This window comes from Leucoraja erinacea, chromosome 34 (assembly GCF_028641065.1).
Source record: "Leucoraja erinacea ecotype New England chromosome 34, Leri_hhj_1, whole genome shotgun sequence".
Classification (NCBI taxonomy): Eukaryota; Metazoa; Chordata; class Chondrichthyes; order Rajiformes; family Rajidae; genus Leucoraja; species Leucoraja erinaceus.
Genome location: NC_073410.1, coordinates 9,474,306 through 9,499,498, shown reverse-complemented (window position 1 = coordinate 9,499,498; position 25,193 = coordinate 9,474,306). Strand labels below are relative to the sequence as shown.

General features: G+C 37.4%; 1 protein-coding gene across 3 annotated transcripts in view; it reads right to left on the bottom strand.

Moving 5' to 3' along the window:
- Positions 1-25,193, bottom strand: part of LOC129712985 (serine-rich coiled-coil domain-containing protein 2-like) — a 336,356-nt gene that overhangs the window by 204,820 nt on the left and 106,343 nt on the right. For all 3 annotated transcript variants that reach the window (XM_055661816.1, XM_055661817.1, XM_055661818.1), the window contains exon 6: positions 10,469-10,592. In XM_055661816.1, the coding sequence (XP_055517791.1) occupies positions 10,469-10,592 (124 nt within the window). The remainder of the gene's footprint in view (positions 1-10,468; positions 10,593-25,193) is intronic.

Genomic DNA, 25,193 nt, shown 5'->3' with positions numbered 1-25,193 from the left:
AAAATCACCTAAGTGGGACAGGCCCTTTAATCTAGTTCAACCACAATGTTATAGTTTTATTTTTATGAATTATTTTTGTTTTGGATTGTTATTTAGCCAAATATCTACTTATGTTGATTAATATCGCTTCAACTAATTTAATGAGAAATGCAGATGGGCATACTGAGGAAAAGTATCAAGCATACCGGAAAATGAATTGTAATGCTGGATGTGTTGTAATGCTGGACAGGACAACATGCCAAAACAGCAGAAGTATGTGATCTTGTAACCAATAGTTCAAATCCAACTTCTATGTTCCTGACATGTCTAGTCATGAACTGTTAATTGCCAGAAGTGAAACATATTTGACGGAGTGTGGCCTTCATGGTGGGCATCAAGGGAAAAACACTCTAATAGTGTAAATCATACCTCACAGAAAGGAAGGGGATGGGCTACTGGAGATTGCTCCCAGGGCTTAAATGCAGGGAATCCTCAAGGCAATCATCTTCAGCTGCTTCATCAATTACCTTCCTCTCATTAGAGGGTCTGAAGTAGGGTTGTTCGCTGATGATTACAAAATGTTCAATTCCATTGAACAACCCAGCTAATGGATAGTCCATGTCTATATGCAGCAAGATGTAGACAACATTCAGGCCAAGGCTCTTGCACATAATATTTACATCACAGAAGTGCTAGGTAATGGCCATCTTCAATGTTGAGAATATAACCTCCTCCCTTCAATATTCAATGACATTATGATCACCAAGTTCCCCACCAATAACATTCTGGGGATCACCATGAACCAGAAACTCTACTGATATGCTACATAAACTTCACATAAATATTGTAGCCGTAACTCCAAACCAAAGGTTATGTGTCATGCAATATGCAACACTCCTCCTAATACCTCAAAGTCTTCCCACAATCTACAAGGCACATCAAGTCAAGTCAAATCGAGCTCACTGTAATATGCACAAGTACATTCAGGAACAGGTATAATAAAAATCTTGTTTCCAGCAGTATCACGGGCATACAAATAGACTCAGGCAATGCACATAAACAAAAATTCTACAAAAATGCCACCAAAAGACTGGGAAAAAAAAGTGCTAAGATACACAATTAGTAAACAAGGCTGTGGTAGTGCAAGAAATGCACAATCGGGAGCGTGACTGCATACTCTCTACTTGCATGCATGATTGCAGCTTCAACAGCACTGAAACAGTTTGACATTTGGCAAAGCAAAGCACTCGATTGGCACCCCATCTACCACCAGCACACAGTGGCTACAGTGAATACCATTTACAAAATGCACACCAGTTACTCACCTAGTCTACTCTGACAGCACTTTCAATTTCATGATCTGAAACACCTAGGATAATAAAGGGTTCAAGTGCACAACATCAGCATCAACGTTCTCCTCCAAGTCGCATACCATCCTGACTTGAAAACATAATGCCATTGATTCATCATTGCTGGGTTTCAATCTTGGAATTTGTTAACCAACAACACTGGAAAAAATCGGTGCATCAGAAAGATTGCAGGTGGTTCGGAAAGTGGTTCAACACCATTTTCACAATAACATTTAGGGTGTCGCCTTACCAGGAATGGTCTGATCTTGAGAATGAAAAAAATTTGAAAATAAATACTAGTATCAACTTTATGTGCACAAATAGAACTAAATTCTCTAAACCTTAATGTCATCAGGTTGGATTGTTGAACGCAAGAGTATCTTTGGGCTTACCCAGGATGAAAAATTAAAATAGAAAATGAAATCTCATTAAAACCTTGTGGAATGCACATAATATATGAACTTCTTAAAGTGGAGAAAGTAAGGATAGAGAGCAAAGTAATTAAACATACACAAAGAATTACCTAATTTCCTAAAAGTAAATCAAAAACAATCACGCCTTGTTACTTAATACTGATCCTTGAGGTGAAGTGGATGCTTTGGCATGCAACCACTGGAGATCTAGCTGACAGTGCTGTTCTTCTTCTTCTTGCGTATGGCATGCGCAACCTAAAGTTGGAGGACACCTTGTTCTATTTGATCTTATTTGATTGTACACGCTGGGTTGTTTGCATTTGTCCAAACAGGACGGACCACGTGAAGGTTGCAATCTTCCAACAGAGCTGTTCCAGATCCAAAGATCTTGTTTGATGTAATCATGCTGCCTTTCGACAATGACAGAACTAATGAAAGATATGAAAAAACAACTAAGCATATGATTGTATGTCATCATTTGATTTCGGGCTGAACTCCAATAATAAAGGTTCATGGTGAATTCTGGAAAAGATGGAGCATTTCCTATATTGCAGGAGCTAGCTCTCAGCAAAAACAGATATCAATGTTGAAACTAGCCTTCAAATGGGCAATGCAGACTTTGGTCGATTGACAAAAAGAATTTTGGTAATTAAGACCTCAAAATTTGCACAAAACTCATGATTGCAGTGTATCAGTGATTCCTGCCATACTAATGTTTCTGAGACATGGATTATTGTTGCCAGGCCTTCAAGGCACTTGAAAAATACTAACAATGCTATCTCTGAAAAATGTTCCATATTCAGTGGCAGGATTGCCAATATCAATGTTCTCGCCTTGCCAATATCCACAGCTATGAGGCACCAATTACACTCAAATGAACACCACTACAGTGAGTTGAGCAGGGGACTGAACACACACCCCTGGAGGACTCCAATCTTGTTCAGGCTGGAGGAATTGTATGACCAATTCAAACCAACTGTCATCTGCTTTATCATTGACGTTTTCTAATTGGATTTTCCACTAATATCTTATTTTTTGTATTGTTTTTCTTTACACTGTCTTACAGAATTTACGTGTAATTTGTGTTACCCAAGTCCATTTGCCTGTGATCTGATGCAAACAAGATGTTCATAGTACCTGTACCTCACTGTACTCCTGCATATGATAAACTTGACCTGACTGGACAATTCCAATGCTCAGGGATGCAAGGGGCTGTCGAGAGTGGTGAACTCAATCTGGCCTCAAGAAGACAGCATTTCATTGCGACAGTCGTGCATAAGGTACAGACTATCTTGTATAATTTATATTTTGTTTGTTGTTTATGTCCATTCTGAAAGCAAGATTTTCACTGAACCTGTGCCTCACTGTTTGTGCGCAAATTATGATAAACCTGATTCGATATGTTTTGCTGAAACCGCTGATGACTGAGGTATGCTCATTCAGGCTGGATGAAGTGGTCTTGAACATGTTCCAGTCCATTGATTCAAAATAGTCCTGAAGTAGACCCACCATCTTCTCAGCACACTGCTGTATTACTCTTTTGATTGGTGGCTCATACTTCAATCTCTGTACACCAGCATGAGAAGCGCAGATGATCAAACTGACCTAAATGAAGGTGAACCAAATGGAGCCATAAATATATTTAATGGTGGTGCAGCAGTGATTGTGAGTGCGGGAAGAAAGCATGCTGATGGTATTTGGGAAATACCTTCCTGAAGTTAGCTTGAGTGAAGCTATCTGCGATGATGAACTGGGCATCAACATTTGCTTTCTCAGGACAGTGGATGACTTGAGTGTTATTCATCCAGTGCCACCTTAGAATAGGCTTGGGGAGACGGACAAGATAGTAAAGGTAAATTCTCTCAGTAGGTAAAAGGAACGCCATTTTTTGACCAGGTGCACATTGAACATTGAACCAAAGCGTTAACATCCTCCATTGGGTGTAGTACCCATAAATGGACATAATCCTTCACCTGATACACTATACGCCAACCAATAATAAATAACACTTTCAAAATAGTAGTTAGAATTTAAACAGTATTATGGTGTTTCCAATAATTGTGGCACTGATACAGAAACATGATCTATCTATATGTATTGTTGATTATAGTCCTGTCCAAAAGCTCATTCGCAGTTTATTACAAGCTGAGTTTTCAAGATCTAACGTGCATTTTATTTTAGAGTTACGCGAATAGAGATTTTGAGTCATTCCCACCAACAAGGTAACTCCTACTTCTATTAATTAGGTCTAGGTCTTAGCACGTAGTCAGTTTTTGAGCAATGAACCGGAAGTGCTTCCACAAGTAGTGGCATCTAAAAGGCTTTTGGATGAGCATATTAATATGTAGGGAATGGAGGGACATGTACTAAGAGCAGTTAGATTTTTTTTAATGATACTGCTGTACGGGAAATTCATTTCGTTGTCTCAAAGTGAGGCAACGACAATAAAATTTGAATACAAGAATAACAGATAAGAGATGGTCTTGACATCATATTCGGCACAACATTTTTGGGCTGAAGGGGCTATTCTTCTGCTGTTTAAGAAGGAACTGCAGATGCTGGATAATCAAAGGTACACAAAAATGCTGGAGAAACTCAGCGGGTGCAGCAGCATCTAGGAGCGAAGGAAATAGGCAACGTTTCGGGCCGAAACCCTTCTTATGCTGTACTGTTCTAAGTAAGTACAAGACATGATACACATAATCAGTAGTAAATCGAGATTGATATAATTTCATTAAACAATCTAATTAAAAAATATGGGGAAACACTGATGTGAAAAATATATCTATCATGATCTTATCAAATGATTGAATAGATCTGAGTGGAGCTAAATGGCTTCCTCTGTTCCATTCAAAAAATAAACTAGCCTTCCAATAATTAGGGAGTAAATGAATGTCACACAAAAGCATTACGTACATTTTCATAGTACATTGCTATCCTTAGATATTGGCAATTCATCAAACATTAATCCCTCATCCAACTTGCATCACTGTGCTGATGAACTGAAGCAACATGTGGCATCATCAGCTACAAGGTAAATCTTGCAATATAAAATTTAATTGCAAAATATAAATATGCTTTTGTAAATGGCTATTGCCCATAAAAGAGGTCATAAAATAAATACTGTTTTTCGACAATGAGCTATTTTATATTAAATGAGAACAGTTAGGTTTAAAAACTACATTAGGCTCAAAGTTCAAGTATTTATAAGCTTAATCATGCTTTAGTGTTAGTTTAATTGGAATCAACTCTATAATTCAATTATAATTTGCTAATTTATTCTTATACTTCCAATCCGTGTATGATTTTTGCACATTCGACTTCTGCACATTTTGATGTGTATTGAAGATCAAAGAGAAAAAAATGTTCCTGAAAATAAGAAGTCAATACGATAGAGACAAATTATTTTACTCAAGCGTGAAAAAATGAAGTATAGAATTGACCTTATCACTACCTTCCCTCTGTGGAGTATTAAAGCAAGATAGGTTTCATTACATGCATGGTTGCCCTGAATTACCATAGACTGTGACCATAGAACATGCTCAGAACCCCACTCTGGGCACTACAGGGCAGACAGTAACTGCAATACTGTGAAAATATGTAGTTGAGAGTTTTATTGATACAGATGCTGCTCTTGCTATTAGGCCTCACATATTTGCTGTGCCAGTAAAATGGAAAGGACTTCAAGAAGTTAGACATCTTCTTGAAATGGCCAATACACCTTGGAAATATTAACATGAGAAACATAGTCATGAGTAGAGCCAGGATGTTTAGGCACTAAAAAAAATAAAATAGGCAGGCAAAATGGCAAAATAAAATTACAGGCACGAAAAAGGCATTTATTGACAAAAAACGCTTAAAAAGGCATGTATTTCCACCACCAAAATATGGTTACAAATGATAATATAAAGGTATACTACATTAAATGACCAAAGTTGCCTGGTTGCACATAATTACTAGCATTTTTTTCAAATTATCTGGTGTTAAACTATGCCGCCTGTCAGACAGAATATGCTTCAGTTGTGAAAAACTCTTTCTACCTCAGCTGAAGTCTCTAGTGCTTACCTGAAACAAGCTACAGACTCTATATTCATGTTGATATCTTGCGCATTGCAACTACCTTTGACTTCTTTAGCTGTCTTTTGTATTTCTTCAAGATCTTTGTTAGCTAAAATCACTCACATTTTCTATGCATTTCTTTACCTACATCACCAGGAACTTTAGGAATATTGTCAGTTACTTTGTGGAAAACCTGCAAGTTATTCACTAATGTTTCATCACGTTTCTCAAGGGAAGTGATAGCTTGTGGGAAGTTTGCAAAATTGGAAGCAATAAACACAAGATCACGGTGGAGGGACTTTATCTGCATGATTTCACTGACGACCCTGACTGCAGCAGATTCTTCTTCAAAACAGTTGGCGATTTATTTTATCTTTTCAAAATTTGCAGCATAGTAGAGTACAGCAGAGAGCCATGTACCCCCATCTAGTCAAAACGGGCTGAGGATGTAGCAGGATCACAGATGCCATTTCCTTGAACAACTGCACACATGAGGAAGATTTTCTTGACAATGGAAACTAGGCAATCGACATTTGGAAACAAGCTACGTATGTGCTTCGCAATTCTATGATGTCCTTGAGCTAAGCATGTCAAATGCAACATTTTGGGGAATAAAACTTTAAGAGCACGAGCAGCTTTTCTCATGTATGGAGCTGCATCCCTCACAAACAGAAGAACATTCACATATTTTATACCTTCTGGCCAAAGTATAGCAAGTGAAGATGTAAACAACTGAGCAATAGTTGAGCTGTTTGACTTCTCCAATACTTCCGATGTCAACAAATACTCCTTTGATGGTTGACCTGCCTCCAGTGTACCAATGACCACATTGGAAACATATCTCCCCACAACATCGGTTGTCTCGTCTATTGAGATCCATATTTTGTTGCACGCAACTTAATCTCTAGTTTTCTTCACAACAATGTTGAAGTTGCTGTCAACATAATTTTTCCATAATGATGACTCACTTGGTATATGTTCCTCTGTCTATTTCTCTAAAAAACTTCTGAGAGATTTGTTTTCCAATTTCCACAGTGGAATTTCAGCATCAATGAATGCCTTGCACAGATCACTCAAAAACTCAGATTTGCGACGAGCCAACAGTAAATGTAGTGAGGAGACAAGCTTTGGTATTTCACTTGGGTGGACTACATGCCAGCGGTATCAACATTGACTTCCCTAATTTTAGATAGCTCTTGTCTTCACCCTCCTCCCCCTCCCCTTCCCAGCTCACCTCTAGCCCTGTCTCTGCCTCTTCCTTTCTTTATCCGCCCCCCCCATCAGCCAAGAAGGGTCTAGACCCGAAACGTCGCCTATTCCTTCTCTCCATAGATGCTGCCTCACCCGCTGAGTTTATCCAGCATGTTTTGTCTACCTTCAATTTTTCCAGCATCTACAGTTCTTTCTTAAATAGATCTTTGCAAAGACAGAACCAGCAGGCAGTGGCACGAACGAATGAACGACCGACGGTGGCGCCCCCGGTTTCGCCCCGGTGGTGGAAAATTTCTTGTAAGTTATATTATGTTAGCACATTAATAATAACATTAATATTAACGTGTTAACATGGAAAACGTCATTGTAATCACGGTACAACCAGAGAAAATAGCACAACCTTTTAGCAAAACATCAAAAAAAGGCTGATTTAGGCACTCGATCATGAAAAAGGCATTATCCTGGTGAAATCATGAAAAGGGGCATGAAAAGGCACATCGCATTTATGGCAAACTCCTGGCTCTAGTCATGAGTTTTGGTTTACAATAAGCTAAAAGCTTTATAAAACTATGCAACCAGACTGCATTTTCACCTCCAGAAATTGCTCTTAGGTGTTACACCTAAGTAGTAGACAATCACTTTAAGTACTTATGAAAACAAAACAAAAGCCATTATATGCTAATAATTCAAAATGTATTCAGTTGCAAAGCTCATTGGACATTATTTAGGATATGATATAACAACCAGAACAGATTGCCAGAATCTGGACGCATTACTCAGGTCATCCGTGATAAAACCTTTCCAAATTGAAAAATCTGTGTACATATTAAATCTACAAACTGTGTGAAATAAATGAGCCATTTTACAGGATTTAGCAAACCATGAACTAATTGAGAAAACACAAGGCATGTCATTGAAACCGGGTCTTAAACCTTAATAAAAACTTGTTAAGTCCTAACTGGAGCACTATATCCAATTCTGGGCACCACATTTCAGCGTGGATCGAAGCATGCAGAAAAGATTTCTTGGAAAGGCACCAGGTATAATGTAATTATTTATTTGAAGAACTTAAAGAAGCTTAGATTGTTTAACCTGGAGAGTGAACATTAAAGGTAGCAGAGTTATTTGAAATTACCAGGGGTTTGCATAGAGTAAAGTCACATTGCTCAGATGTTTCCTGTAGAGAATCAGATAATTGATGAGGTGTAAAACTTACTATCAGTAAATTTCCCCTGCATTTCAGGCTCCAGGGAGGACCCACAATGAAACATCTGTTCTTTCTAATTGCTAGAAAATTGTTTGATACCTAGCAAAATTATATTGGTATGTGATAGATGTACATCAGACAGAACATATTGATCTCTAACAGCAATGAAAATGCTAAGCCAGAAAATATACAGACTTTGTGACTTCAGTCATAGAATCATACAGTACAGAAGGAGGGTCCCTCGGTCCAACTCATTCATGCCAACCAAGGTGCCCCATTTGCCCGCATCCCTCTAAACCTTTCCCATCAATGTACCCGTCTAAATGTTCTTTAAATCCTATTGTGGTACCAGCCTCAACTACCTCCTCTGGCAGCTTGTCCCATATACCCATTACCCTCTGAGTGATAAAGTTGCTCCTTAGGTTTGTATTGACTCTTGGACTTCTCACCTTAAACATATCTCCTCTTGTTTTTAAATCACCAACCCTGGGTATAAGACTGTGCATTCACCCTATCTATTCCCCTCACAATTTTACACACCCCTATAAGATCAACCCAAAGCTACTTGTGCTCCAAGGAGTGAAAATGCTAAGCAAGTGCAAACTCGCCCTACAGCTCAGCCCCTCAAGAGCTGGCAACATCTTCATGAATCCTTTCTGCACTCTTCAGTGTTGACATTTCCATTTTAATTCATAAGGTGGAGGAATTCCTGCCACTCCATTGTTGAGCGCATAATTTAGAAAGGCCAAATGTTTCATCTGTATTCTCTTATAGAATATAAAATAACACAAACAATACAAACGTGGATTTTTTTCACAATTTCAGAAGTAAAAATGTTTTTATTACAACAATTACTTTCTACTGAAGGTATTTTGAGGTATCCAAAGAGATCTAAATTATGCCAATCTTCATTCAAAGTACACTGATCATTTCTTATTCATATCTGCTTGGTAACTAAGGCTTGGAGTTGTGCCAATTGGTATATCTGAAGATAATACATGCAAATGTTGAACGTTCTATTAAGCTGCAAAGAAAAAATCTGCATGAGTGAAAATTCTTATTAGTTCTTATTCTTTGCAGAAGAGAAAGTGATCCTGCAACTATTTTTTTTATTACTTCCATATGGTGGATTAAGCGGCTGAGTCCAGGGCCAGGCTTTAAAACAAGCTGAGCAAGTAGAAAATATATAAATCATATATTTTAAACTCCTCAGAATTTAATAAATTCAATTATTTTAAAGATTCTGAGAATCAGATTAGCATGAGAAAAAAATAAACATGAACCAGCCAGGGTCATTATGCTCAAGAAAATAAGCTCCAAAACACATTCACTCACTGCAGATTCACTTCAGTCCAAAGAAAGAACTGTTGCATTCTCATAGGATGACACTTTGCCACCCATTCAAGGTTGAAGGCGATACTGGTGCATTAATGAAAATGCACTGGTGCAAGAGAAGTATTTCCTGTTGTTGACAACTTGCCTTGACGTTTGTTTTCTGCTTTTTTTGAAGATTTTCAGACAAAATAAACGTTGATGAGGATGATGGTGAAAGAGGGGCTAAGGGTAGGACAGAAGCAGAATGAGACAAGGACTGCCAGGAAAAGGAACTTAAGATGGCATAGGTCGCATTATAGTTACATGCTCATAAGGTCATAAGTGATAGGAGCAGAATTAGGCTATTCAGCCCATCAAGTCTACTACGGCATTCAATCATGGCTGATCAATCTCTCCTTCCTAACCCCATTATCCTGCCTTCTCCCCATAACCCCCACGGGTCAATGGAGTCAACTTCAGAGACCATAAAGAATGGTGTGCAGCGACATATTGAAGAGGATTAAAGAGATTGGACAGATAGCACATAATAATAAATATTTTCATAAGGTTAATAAAAATCTTCTGTTGATTTCACATTTAATTAAACATTAATTAAAGCTGCATGTGTTCTTTCAAGTGTTTATGTTAATTCTGGGATTGCAGCTTTTGTTTTAAAAAGTGGACCAGACAGAATATCTATGTTTAGCAGAAGCTAGACAACACAGTAACACCAGCTTATTCATCTTTATTTCTGACAATATATCACACTAGATTTGTAAAACTATAAACACTATGCAAAAGAATAGCTAGATAATAATACAAGTACATGGAATAATTTCCAGCTAAAAGAGACAAATGGAACAGAGAAAACCTTGTTTACAAGGAAAACTGACTTTGTCTTCCTAATGACCTTTACCAAAGTCATGAAAACATACCTTTGCAATTCAGTGTTCCCATGGCGATCCTGTCCACTCCAACGTGGGTATCTCTTCCGCCAGAATCCTTGGTTCCTGCTTCCCCTCTCTGACCTCTCTAGGTGAGCCATACTTTCATATGCTTCTGAAAAGACCATTAAAAAAAACCATAAGAAATAACACATGCAATATTAAATCAGATTTACCAATGATTCATTGAACACCAATATATGAACTCAAAATGTTTTGATATATTTGATGTGGCACATTGGAAGAGTCTTTGCTATGGCTAACATTTTCTATAGGTTGTTAGGTTGGACTCTATGTGGTAGGTCTCACATTTAAAGGGGAGGGGGAATATCAAAAGCAACTCAATTAATACTAAATTATAGGTAACTGATCACCTTAAAGTGATGTGACATTGCAGTGGTAACACAAGCCTGTCAGGACTACAGCACGGATTTTAGACTTGTGAAACCAACAAAGTTGCATGTAACTTGCAGATTTATGGATGAGGCTGAAACTTCAACTAACATGATTAAGATCTTAGAGCTCAATGAGTTTGTATGAGGAAAGGAAACCGCCAAAACATTAGAGTGCAGACATTCACATACAGCTTTATACAGTGAATATGATACAATAGGGTTACGTTCCGATAAGCCCATTGTAAATCGAAAATATCATGTCGAAAATGCATTTAATACAATTTGATCATGTGACCGGAAGTGAGTGGCGGCTCACTGCCATTGCCGAGCGCTTGCACCATCATAAAGTTAAAATATCGTAAGTTGAAGCATCGTAAATCGGGGATCCCCTGTAGTTGAAAATGAGGTGATCAACTTGCAACACAAAGGGTCACATGTTTACATCCAGCCATAATAATACGCAGGACAAAACCATGAAAGTTGCTGCACTCTTACATTAGTTCCACTAGTTTACGGTTCAAAGGTCTTTTATTGTAACATGTACCAATTAAGGTGCAGTGATATTCGATTTACCAGTTGCCCTTCAGGATAGAATTTTGTCAACCTGAGACAACCTATCCTGCATACAAATACAAAATACAAATTGCCTTTATTGCCATTCAAACAAACAGAGGTTTGAACAAAATTTGAACAATCCAAGTTTCTCAAGATATAGTTGACACTAAGTGCTATCCTAAGTGCCTACAGGCTGCTAGCGAGTGTGTGATAAATATTACCTGGTCAGTTATTGATGTCCGAAAGAAAAGAAAATCTTAACACAATATAATCATGTACTTGGAAACTCAGAGGTTTAAATGCTAATGTATACCTCAGGTGAACACAATGAAAAAGAGGTTCAAGTGAGGAGAGATTCATACCAGCCAACAAAAGGTAGATAAATATGAGGTAATCAGCAACCATGACAAAAAAAAATCCTTAATTCCTTTTAATATAGCTAGTACCTGCAACCAAAAATATCTAGACAACATCTCAGCATGGATTGAAATTACGTTATTAAATAAAGTGAGAAAACATGAGATTAATGTCAATTTACTGTATCGAGCCCTATGTTGATAAAATGTACACCCATATATTTTTCTCATATCTCTCATTGTGAGGCTCCACATCATAGTTCAGAAATTTGTGAAATGTATTTTTACCTCAATTTCTCCTGCATTCCTAGGATCCGCTTATTTTCAGCTGCAATCACACACGTCTCTACACTGTCCACTAAATGTGATGATTATTCTCCAGAGCAACAAACATCTGTAATTGCATCTATTTGCTTTAATCTCGGCTACCCTTCTCACGCTCAGTGTTTTTTTGTTTTTGCTGGAAACCCTATTGCAGATTGATTTGTCATTGTGCCAAAAATTTCCACCCTGCCGCAAGCGTGATGTCTGATGTGCATTGTAGTTTGTGTGGTTCCGAAATTATGGTTCACCAATCTACCTCGATAAGGTGTCTATACATCATACCATAGTAAGTGTCACAGCTGCAAATGTTAAAACCACCAGTTCACAAAAATCATTTGTATCTATCTACTCCCAACCAAACACACCTCTAAAGCATGCAACTCTTTTAGTCTCAGTTTATGTAGTCATTTTAGGCAGTCAACCCAAATCCTTTAGGTGTCATGCAACCTTCTAGTCTTCCAAAGGGGTTATTAAATTCAAATCTCAAGAGTCTTCTCCTCCCTCCACATTTTTGCTGGTGTGTTCTATTCACTCTGTTTCAGCTTTTCAATGTTTCTACATTTCCTTGCTCTCCTTTCGTGTTTCAAATATCTTTACATTAGCTATGAGCTGATTGAAGTAGATTTCATTTTTCTGGACTGCTTTTAAGAATGTCTTTACCTTTAAAATAGTTATGGGTAAGGACAGAGTTGGTGTTTAACACAAGTTGATGTTTGAAATTGGGACAAGGCCAACTTTGATGGTATTAGACAGGAGCTTGCAAAAGATGATTGGAGCAGGCTGTTTGCAGGTAAAGGGACATCCAGAAAGTGGGATGCTTTTAGAGTGATATTTTGAGATCCGGGTATGTATTTTTCTTTTAAAGTATGAAGGACAAGGCAGTTAGGAGTAAGGAACCCTGGATGACAAGAGAAATTGAGGTGCTGTTCAGGAAAAAAAAAGGCTTTAGTCAGGCTTAGACAACCAGGATCAAATGTATCCTTTGTGGAGTATAGGAGATTGAGGAGAATACTTAAGAAGGAAAATGGCAAATAGGGATTGTGGGAGTGCTCTGGCTTTTAAGATGAAGGAGAATCCAAAGAGATGTTGTAAGTATATTAAGGAAAAATGGGTAACACAAGAGATAATAGGGTCTCTGAAAAACCAATGTGGTCACCTATGTGCGAAGCTGCAGAAGATAGGCAAGGTCCTCAATTAATAATTCGCCTCTGTTTTTACCATCATGAAGATTAGGGACCAGGTAATGGGGATGTCATGAGGATAGCCTGTACTATTGCATCTTATGAATTTGATTGAGTTTTTTAAATTAGTAACCAAGGTGGCTGATGAAGGCTGGGTCATAGACATAGTCTACATGGACTTTAGTTTTTAGTTGTTAGAGATACAGCACAGAAACAGGCCCTTCGGCACACCGAGTCCGCACCGACCAGCGATCCCTGCACATTAACACTATCCTACACATGAGGGAGAAAACCCATGCGGTTACCGGGAGAACGTACAAACTCCATACAGACAGCACCTGTAGTCAGGATCAAACCCGGGTCTCTGGTGTTGCAAGCGCTGTAAGGCAGCAAATCCTTGCAGCGCCACCGTGCTGCCCTTCAGTAAGATTCCACATGGGAGGCTGCTGTAGAAGGTAAGATCACATGGGATCCATGTGGATACATAACTGGATAAATAATTAACTTCATGGTAGGAAGCAGAGGGTTTTGCTGGAAGGTTGTTTTTTTCAGACTGGAGGTGAGTGACTAGTGGTGTACCTCATAAATCGGTGCTGGGCCCATTGCTGTTGTCATCTATATCAACGATTTGAAGGAGAATGTACGAAGCATGATGAGTTTGTTTGCAGATGACACTAAAATAGGAAGTATCATAGACAGTACAGGTGAATATCAAGAATAACAGTGAGATCTTGATCAGCTGGGCAAGTGGGCCAAGGAATGGCGAATGAAGTTTAATTCAGATAAGTGTGGTTTTGAAAGTTAAACGAGGGCAGGACCTTCACAATGAACAGTAGGGCCTTGAGGATGTTTGTAGAGCAGAGGGATCTAGGAGTACACATACAAAGTTCCCTGAAAGTGCATCACAGGTAAATAGGATGGTGAAGAAAGCATTAGACACTTTGGGCTTCATCCGTCAGGGAATTGAGTACAGAAGTTGGGACGTTATGTTACAGCTGTACAAGGTGTTGGGAAGGCTGCACAAGGTATGTTGTTCAGTTTTTGTTACCCTGCATGAGGGAAAGATGTAATTAAGCTGCAAAGAGTACAGAGAAGATTTAAGAGGATGTCCACAGACTCGAGGGCCTCAGCTATAAGGAGAGATTGGGCAAGCAAGGATATTATTTGTTGGAATGCAGGAGGTTATGGAGTGAAATTATTGACGTACATAAAATCATGAGAGGGGAAAGATTTAATAGGAACATAAGGGGGAACTTTTTCACATAAAGAGAGATGGGTTTTTGAAACGAGCTACCAGAGAAATTAATTGAGATAGGTGGAATAACAACATTTAAAATACATTTGGACAAATTCACGGATATGAAAGGTTGAGAGGGTTGTGGGCCAAATGCAGGTAAACGAGACTAGCTTACATGGGGCATCTTGGTTGGCATGGTCAATTAGGCCAAAGGACCTGTTCCATGCTGTGTGAAACTAAACCCTCTTTTCAAACCAATAAATACTGTCATGTGATCACTGTCTACATTCTTGATTGACATGTTCTCCATTTTTTTTCTCCCTGGCTTATTTGTAAAGTTCTATAAAGCTCAAAGGGATATTGCTAGCAAATTTAACTGGCTTTATTTAACTGTTCGGGCTGATTCGCTTTGCCAGATTGAAACAAACCAAAAGCAAAAACAATCTAAAGCCTCACAGCAAAAATAAACAACATCCTAACTCCAAAACATGAAAAGGCTCAATTTTCTATTTTTGAAACCCACCTCCAATACCAAGCCTTTCCACCAACTTTATAATTTTGTTTGAACCTCAAACTGTTTACATACCATCTATTTTCAGACTTCAAATGCAAGAAATTGAAAGTAACCTTTATACATTCACAACGTGCAATAACATCAAGATCTGTTCAAAGACAGACATAGCCACGGTAACTTAACTCAAATACTGAATTATTTAGTGGGGCTCACATCAAATTACTTCTTTCCAGAAGAATTTCATTGTCGTGACCAGCTTCTTGATGTATAACTAACACCACCTCCATCACAGTCCTGCTGCTTCTAATATAATTTCATTCTGCTTATTTCAACAACCTTTCTGCCAAGTTGTTTGAGAATAGTACTTTCTGATGTACTTTGAATAAAACAAATGCCTTAATAAATCCAACATAGAGTGGTCAATAAACACTTATATATGTGCCCCTTAACTAAACCCCCCTCTATACATGTCTTTAACCACATCCAATTCTTTAATCGGGTGAGAAAAATATGCAACACCCTTTATTAGGGCAAACTTACTCGGCCTACTGTTGTTCTTCAGCTGTCTGGAGGTTGACGATATTCATCGGCTCCAAAACACATGATTCATACTAAAAGGAATTCACCCACCCACTTGGATGCTGAGTTGGAACTATAAATATGAGCAGTGCTTCTAATCTTGTGCAGTACACAAGATCTTTCTCCCAAAGTGAAATCCTACACTTGGATTTCAAAAACTGTCTATAAACAGCAAAAAAAACTTCTGTTTCTTACTGGAAAATTAGATTACTGAAAATTGAATAAATACACAACACACATAAAACTGTAGGACTATTGCCCATTTAGCTTACACAGATAATACCTAATGGCCAACAAGAATTCCTTTTAGAATTTAATAATAGACTGGGCCTTCATATTTTTAGTTATTACTGTTATTCATAATTTAATTTAAAAGTAATATTATACAATATTTCAGAATAAGAAGCGATTAATGTGCTTTTATTAATTAAATAATTTTAAAAAATCAGATAATGAACTAACAGACTGAGATTAATCTTAAATTTATCTTTTATTAATTTGAATCAGTTTCTGTTTAATTCTCACAATTTAATTCAAATTCTGAATCTACATTTTCAATTCTTTTGACTTGCTTCATTTCCAAGCCGTAAAACAAATATTATCACTCTTCTGTTTAATTCAATCAGCTTAATGTACCCAAGACCATTAACATAATTCTAAAACCAAATAAAATCTTAGTAACTTTTACAAAGATTATTCGCAGAACAAGAAATTCAAGAAATTAAATACTCGTTTTCCAGTAATATTCATTAAAAAGAGGTGCTACATATTTTTGTACCTTTCAGGCAAGTTCAAAGGTCAAATTTGCACTTTTTAAAAATTGAATTGAATTGAATAAATGTTATTAGCCAAGCATGTATACATACAAGGATTTTGACGGTGCTTTCCTCGCAAGTAACAACACAATATACAGTAAACAATTAAGAATAAAACATTATAATTTAAACATGTGAAGAATGAAATAAAATGCCAGTGCAAAAGAAGGCTACAGACTTTTGGGTATTGAATAGAGCTACTGCTCGTGGAAAAAAGCTGTTTTTATAACTGGCTGTGGCAGCTTTGACAGTCCAGAGTCGTCTTCCAGAGGGAAGTGCTTCAAAGAGTTTGTGGCTAGGGTGAGAGTGGTCAGAGATAGGTATGAAGCAAATAATATGGTTCAAATAATCTGTTTTAATGTGAAGGAGGAACTGCAGATGCTGGTTTAAACCGAAGATAGACACAAAAAGCTGGAGTAAATCAGCGGGTCATCTCGATAAAAGGAATAGGTGATGTTTCGGGTCAAGACCATTCTTCTGAAAAAGGGTCTCGAACCGAAACGTCACCTAATCTGTTTTAATGTTGGTTTTTGACAAATACACTGGAAAGGAATAATCAGAATACTAACAAATAACTGTCCAGACAGGCTCAGAATTCAGTTAAAATTAGATTAATCTTTCACTTTAATCATTGGAAGTGGATTAAAAAATCTTGAATATTTTAATTCTTGTTGTATAAAAATTCATACATTTATATTCAAATAACAAAATCCAAAATTATAATAATGTAATACATTTATTTTCCATTTTGTATGAATAGACCCACATGACCCTTTCGAACTGAACACACAACTTGGGGAAACTCACAGGGCTACAGGGGGAATATACAAATCTATATAGACAGTACCCAACGTCAGGATTGAACCAAGGTCTCTGTCGCTGGGAGGCAGCAGATCTACCAGCTGCCCTATGTTGGCAAAGTAAAATTGGTCCCTATTACATTTCAATAAATATTTTATGCACCATCCCCAAGGCCTTTGTATATTTGCTGAAGTGTAGTGCCTAGAGCTGGATACATTAATCCAGTTATGGCTAAACTACTCTTTTACAAAGATTCATCCGGGCTTCTTTGATTTGACACACTATCCTGTTTTTTGTTTAATCACTGTTCAATTCAAATTTAAAAGTCACAGCTCCAGCCTTACAATAAGAGGTTATACATTTGTAGTTACTTCCTAAATGGAGGGCACAAGAGACTATTTAAGGGATCTAAAATGTCAACACATTTAGTCAAAAGGCATTTCCAAGGTACATGTCCAGCATTTTACTTAAGGTAAAGCATCCTAATGTGCAACTAGACCTTAAATATGTAACTTCACAATACCTCGAAAGACAAGCTTATCTCATGAGAAAACAATAGACCATTCAGACCTTCAAACCTTATGATACAATCGCCCAGATCCACGATCTCAATACCAGATTACAACACTCTCCCCATATCTCCTAATGCGTTCTGTGTCTTAAACGTTTATCACCATCTGATTGAAGAAATTTCTCCTCATTTCTTCTGTATCCTGAGACTATGTCCTGGTTCTAGACCATACACATTAAGGAGAAACATCTTCCCTGCACCTAGTATGTCAAGCCCTATCATAACGTTATATTTTCACAAGATCTCTCATTCTTCTAAACTCTAATAAATGTAGGCTTAATAGACCAATCTCGCCTTGCACTGCCACCCCTGGAATCGATCTGCTGAGGTTTTGCTGTTCATCAATGGCAAATTTATCCTTTATTAAGTGGCCGACCAAAAGTGAAAAATTCACAAAGTCAAAGATTCAAAGCAACAGATGAAGTTCACTTATGCCCCAATACCCAATTTGAATTAAGTTTTTAATTTATGGAGCTTGTCTCTCAGAGCGATAGCCATACAACAAACTGAAAGCCCAGGTAACTAAATACATAAAGTAACTAAATTAGTTGTTGTTACACTGAAAATATATTTGGTGACATTTTTAAGGGATCTCTCATGTTTGTGTTTAATAGGTTGATGTCCAGGGCATATAATAGTCATGGATTTTTGAAGATTTAATGGTAATAGTGAACTTGTTCCAGAGTCATATAACTATGTGCGTATGATTGACATAATGCAATTATTTGACATATGCGGGTTAAGGAAGATGACCCGAGGAGTTGATGTCATCATTTGCTATTTAATGGAGCATTCAGAATAATAGGAATGCACTCTGTAAGGGTACACATATAAATGAACCATGCATGGAAGCTCAATGAAGTCTGCTGACAATGATTACAAAAACAGAACTGCGTCAAACATAATATTGTTAAGATGCAACTGTCTGCCTTAAGACCACTCTGTGATTCTTTACATAATCACAAGTTGATAGGTTAAGCTTTTCAGGGAGAAATGAAAAGTATTTATTGATACCATGTTTTAAGCTTTTAGCATCAGGTGATATTTTTAAAATAATTTTGCCCTTATCACATATGCACGGGTAAGTCTTCAGTAAATTGCTTGCCTCCACAGCCTTATACAAAATCAGAAGACATGATTTTTGTGTCCTAGCTTCCCCGAAGTTCATCCTCTCAGACCACTATAGTGAGCATTCATACACTATGGCTAAATCTGTAATGAAGAAATTATATTGTAATCACTGTGGGTCACACTATATGCAGCAGTAGTACAATTTAACTACAGCTGATAACATTTGCTTAAAACATCTTAAAACAATGAAAATAATCTGTCCTCTATATTACTCTCAATTTTTCTCACAACTCATGTCCAACTGATGTCTGTACTGATAGATGATGCAAATAGTTAAATTATACCTTTTCTTTACACTCAGATTTTATATTGTTTGCGAACAGTTCTCTGAAATAGTATCAGTGGCAGTTTGATGAATGTTAACATTAGTGTCCAGGAAACTTCACTGCTATTCTTCCATTACTTCTATTTAGTATACTCTGGAGCAGAATTACTGTCACATCGGTGAAATTAAGACTGACAACAGCAGCTTCCTCCTCCAGAATTAAGGCTTACAATGCTTTTGCCTTCCTGTGATTATAAATGAGTAGCAAGCACATGGACAGTTTCCCCCAATGCAATAACACAATGTAGATAAGAATTACTGATAATGTAGGAGAGATTTGGCGTTCATTTGAAAGAAATGTCTTGATGGACAGAATTACATTTCTTTGTTTTTAAAATTGCTTTGAGTGCTGTCTTTCTCTGGACAATTGGACTGCAAATTATTAAACTGCCAATACTTCAGTTCTGTGGAATCATACTGGCAGATATTTAACACACACAGCAGATGAGGTAAGATTACTTTGGCAGAACAGTTGTCATAGCTACAGGATGCTGATAAAGTCTATTGTTTTTGTTAAATTTGAACCCACTAACTCAAGAACAGAGAAGAAATAATAGATGCAACAAATGAGAAGGCTGGGACTTTGGTGCAAGTCCAATATCTCAGTCCCTGAAAGCAATTATAACTCTTTCTTTGAAGATCTTCTCATATGGATTGACTCCTGATTTAGCAGTTGTCAGTTGAGGAGAGATTATGCAAACTTGGTCTGAGAAATGATAGGCAATCTCACTGAAATGTACCAATTCTATTACCACAAAGCAATTTTATTTCCTCTCTTCTGGTGAATCATAAATATCATAAATACGAGGCACCACATTAAAAAAGGGCACTTTAGATTTTCGAGATACAGCGTGGAAACAGGCCCTTCGGCCGACCGAGTCCGCACCAACCAATGATCACTCCGTATACTAATACTATCCTACATACTAATAACAATTTACAATTTTACCAAAGTCAATTGACCTACAAATCTGCTTTGATGGAGTAAAATTGGAATACATGGATACAGAAAGTACTTTATATGAAAAATCTCTAATATCTTGACTGTTAATATTACTATAAACCATGCTGATGATATGACCAAATGATTGGGAAATAAAACAATTGAAACTGAGTTATCAGAATAGATATCCATTCCAGTTATGTACAATATTGAGCATCTACACACCTCCTGATTTGTTGTTTGCTTACAGCGTCTACCATCACCTGCCATGCTCTACTCTGCTCTTCCCTCAAGTTATACCATTCAATTCTTTCTTGCCTTACATGCAAGGTCTAGTTGTTCAAGGATCTCAAGGAATATACTATGTTAAATAGAGATGCATACTATAGTCAATACCACAAAAATAAAACACCAAAGATTAATGTCAATAATGGATGTCCTTTATGTTAAATGTTGAAATTGGTTCATTCCTATTTTTTCTTAAAAATGATAACACGTTGCAGCATGTCTATCGCAAGCCCTCTAGGATCAGAGAAGCTTTTCTCATTTGTAACATAGAGTGAAATGAACAAACGAGCACACGTTTAAATGTTGTATTACCTCCCACAAAAGGTTCCACTTTAGAAATTGTGTTTCCAATGTATTAAATGTTCATTTTAAGAATGATATGCATTGTGTCAAAGTAGATTTATAATTATAGTTCTGATCTTTTTGCTTTTTATAAAGAAAGCTATTACAGACAGCTGGCACTTTTCTAAACTGCAATTTAATAGTATAAATTCTTCAGAAACCTAGTCAGATGCATATAATTTTGCTAATACAGAGGATTGCTATAAAGTTGAAAATTCCATCCAACTAAGGTTTTCAAATAAATTAAGGGAAGGTTGAAAAAATAAATCATCAATAGAAAATAATCGGCATACTGGTGTAATTAAATTTCCACTTTTGCATACAAATACGATTTAATATTAAAAAGCCTCCAATCTAATTGTACCAATAAATTTGATGGTGTGAATGCAGTTGCTAAAACAAATATAAATCCACGTATTCCAATTTTATTCCAAGGCAGATTTTACATTTCAAAACAGCCGAGATTTCCAAATTGCAGAGGCTGCATTGCTAGGAGTGGAGGGATATAGTGCATATAGTCATTAGAGTGATACAGTGTGGAACAGGCCCTTTGCCCCAACTTGCCCACAGCAGCCAACATGCCCCAGCTACACTAGTACCACCTGCCAGCATTTGGTCCATATACCTCCAAACCTGTCTAACTACTTCTTAAATGTTGGGATAGACCCTGCCTCAAATGCCTCTTCTGGCAGCTTGTTCGATGCATCCACCTGTTAAAAAGTTATCTCTCAGATTCCTATTAAATCTTTTCCCCTTCACCTTCAACCTATGTCCTCTGGGCTTTAATTCACCTACTCTAGGCAAGAGGCTTTGTGCATCTACCCGATCTATTCCTCTCGTGATCTTATACACCTCTATAAGATCATCCCTCATCCTCCTGCGTTCCAAGGAATAGTCCCAGCGTAACCAGCCTCTGCCTATATTTTCATGATAATGTCTGAAATGTACATACGTGTTTACTTTCAATTTTAAAACAAAAAATTGTGCATGGAAATTACCCAACTAAATCCGCTCCTACCTCCATTGATGTTTACCTTAAACCTATTAAAATACAATCATCTGTGGGATTACATTCACATTAATATTGAGACAAAGGGAACTGCAGATGCCCAAGTATTGGGTAAAGCACAAGGTGCTAGAGTAACTCAGTGGTTCAGGCAGCCTCTGTCGTGGGATTGGATAGGGGGTGTGCTCTGGTTGGACCCTACTTCAGACTCAAAAGGGCGCCTATCCATGACCACCACCGATGCTGTCTGACCTATCGAGTTACTACAGTACTTTGTGTTTTTTGCACATTTGTAGATTCTTTTTTATGAAAACTAGTGGATAACTTTTTATTAGAGTTCTACTCAGATTCATTCACCCTTGTGCAATTCAGTGAGGAATAAAGATTCCAAGATAGAAGGAGAGCAAACATTTTTTTTTAATTCAAGATCCATCACAAACTTCAATGGAAAGCTCACAACACAATCTCCAAAAGAGTAGACAAATTCTGTCTGCTTTCTTTCACATATCATTTCTTTATGAGGGAAAAAAAAAATTTCTTCCCTCCTGGTTGTGTGAGTGAAGGCAGTCTATCATCTTTCTCCATCTGAGCTTGGTATCCAGCAGATCATCAGAAGGAACATCAGTAATTTTGCTGAACCAGGCTTTGTTCCACGTATTAGCATTTCTGAGGTTTAGGAGTATAGCAACTTACTGGAAAGGATGTTGGATGATGTTAATATCAGAGGGAAAGTATCACAAGAAAGGGGCACCAAAAAGAATAGTAAATCTGAAGGCATTATTATTATTCAATGAATTTGGAACATACATTTAGATTTACAGCCAGAAACGTTGTAGAGATAATACAGCACTTACAATCAAATAAAATAATTAGATTGAGTATGCAATTCAACTTACAACTAATGTTTAATAAGGAATGATGTTTGTTTTAAATAAAACCTACATTACCCCATCTGATGACAAAGGTTCTGACTTATTCAAATGAATCAAAAGCATAGTAAGTACGCCATGATTCTTGGCATTTTTGATGAGATTATTAATCTAAGTAAACTAATGTTCTTGCATTAAGAGGACCCCAAAGGAACAAAGCATTCTGCAAATATAATATGTCTGAGCCACCAAGAAAGATTAAAAAATATATATGACAGTGCATAAACATGGTGATTAAGGGCATTGGTGAAGAGAAAACATAAATAAATCCAGATTGTTCTAAATAAACCTCAAAGAGAGCATTTGAAATAATTTACAATGTACTACGAACAAAAAGCCAGGTGATTGAAGATACAAGTAAGTATCCATGATGGAACGTGCATACTTGAGTGAAATGTGCACCTTATACATTATACTGAGGTATATTAAGCTTTGAAACAACACATCGTGTTGTCACTAAATCATTGATACGCCCTGTACGAATTGTGCAACAAACAACATTCACTTCTTCTATTGCCTATAAACTGTTCATCGCTGGTTGACTCTGGAGAATATATGTGTATGATTTTTCTCTGTTCAATACATTCATAACGACTGCTTGTTTTGAAGAGAGATAATGATTGGATTTCTTTCAGCTTATTCCTGTCAGCTTGCATCACTGCAGATTTAATGCCGATACAATAAACCCTTTGAGGATGAAACTACAATTTCTGCTCTAAAAAGAAAATCTGTAATACATATTGCTCATGAGAGAGAGATACAGAAGCTTTAATCTTAATTTGCTTTTCCCTGACTTTGATGATGTTACAAAACATGTGTGCAGTACTCAAACATATTCTCCTCTGTTTAATAATCAGCTTTTAGTTATGTCTCACCAGCCACTGAGAAGCATTGACTGCAAAAGAAAACAACATCTGTTTCTTTGTGGAAAGCATGATCTCCTAAATAATTATAAAATGCAAATCATTCATATTCCTAAAGTTCACATAAGAATGTTGACAGTTTGAAAAAGATATTTGATATTTGTCTTGGAAATTCGATTTCTCCTTACTTCAGTGTTAAGAGATACAGCATGGAAACAGACACTTCTGATGAGTCAGCGCCAACCAGCGATCACGTGAACTAGTTCTACCCAGCAAACTAGGGACAATTTACTGAAGCCAATCAACTTACAAGTTTGCATGTCTTTGGAATGTGGAAGGAAACCAGAGCACCCAGAGAAATCCCACGTATCTCAGGAAGAACGTACAAACTCCGTACAGGCAGCACCTGCAGTCAGGATCAAAGCAGGTCTGGTGCTGTAAGGCAGCAACTCTTCCGCTGTGGCATTGTGACACCCTCTGCACCGCTGTGCTGCTCGAAACTGGAACAACAACGTCTCAAGTGCACAAACGGAAAGAGCACCTCATAGTCTAAAGTCCAATAATATGTTCCAATCCCAAACCCACCAGTCCACCATAGTTCCATCTCCATTTCCCCCCCACTCCCCCCACCTATCTCTTACATTATCAAGATTCATTAACCTCCCCAACCTAGTTATATCTGCCCATTCCCTATAACCTAACCACCTGGGTTTCTTCTCCCTTAGTTCATCTTTCCTGCCCCCTTCCACCCCCACTCCGTGATTCCATGTATTCATCATCAACAGCCCTGCCACCGCAGCGGGTTCTACATATCACCTAGCTGCCTCTGCCTCATTCTCTCTCATGTAAACTTGTTAACATTGGCCTACTCTTCCAGTCCTGATGCAGGATCTCAATCATCACATTGCAACTTGACCACAGTTCTTCCCAGGTCTATTTTTTGCAAACTTTATTTCTTTGCTTGCTTCTTCAAGCCATAAGATTTTGACACAAAGAAAACTAGTTTAGCCAATGTGCAAAACTACCAAACAATGGATCTTCATGATGACCTGTCAAAACTAGTTTAGTCAAGCTATTCCATGACAGAAATGATCAGAAACACGACTGAAAATAAATTATGCAAGGAAAAGGAAATGTGAAGAAAAATAATTCAAAAGTGGAGTCGATGAAGGTGGGTGAAGAACAATCATTGCAAAAATAGAAACATAGAAATAGAAAACGTCTGGAAATAATCAACAAATCAGATAGGATCTATTGGTGTTCTTTCTGCCTGACCTGTTAATTTCCAAAATAATCTGAATATGTTTAAAACTTCTAGCATCTCCCATTGTTTGCTTTGGATCAAGGTTATGATCAAACCAGTTACAGCTCACTGGAACTCATTCCAGGCAAAATTCAGGAGATCCAGAGATTTGATCTCAAAATAAAACACTCCACTCCAGTACAGGATGACACAGTGGCGCAGTGGTAGTGTTGCTGCCTTACAGCACTTACAGCGCTAGAGACCTGGGTTCGATCCAGTCTATGGGTGCTGTCTGTATGGAGTTTGTATTTTCCTTCT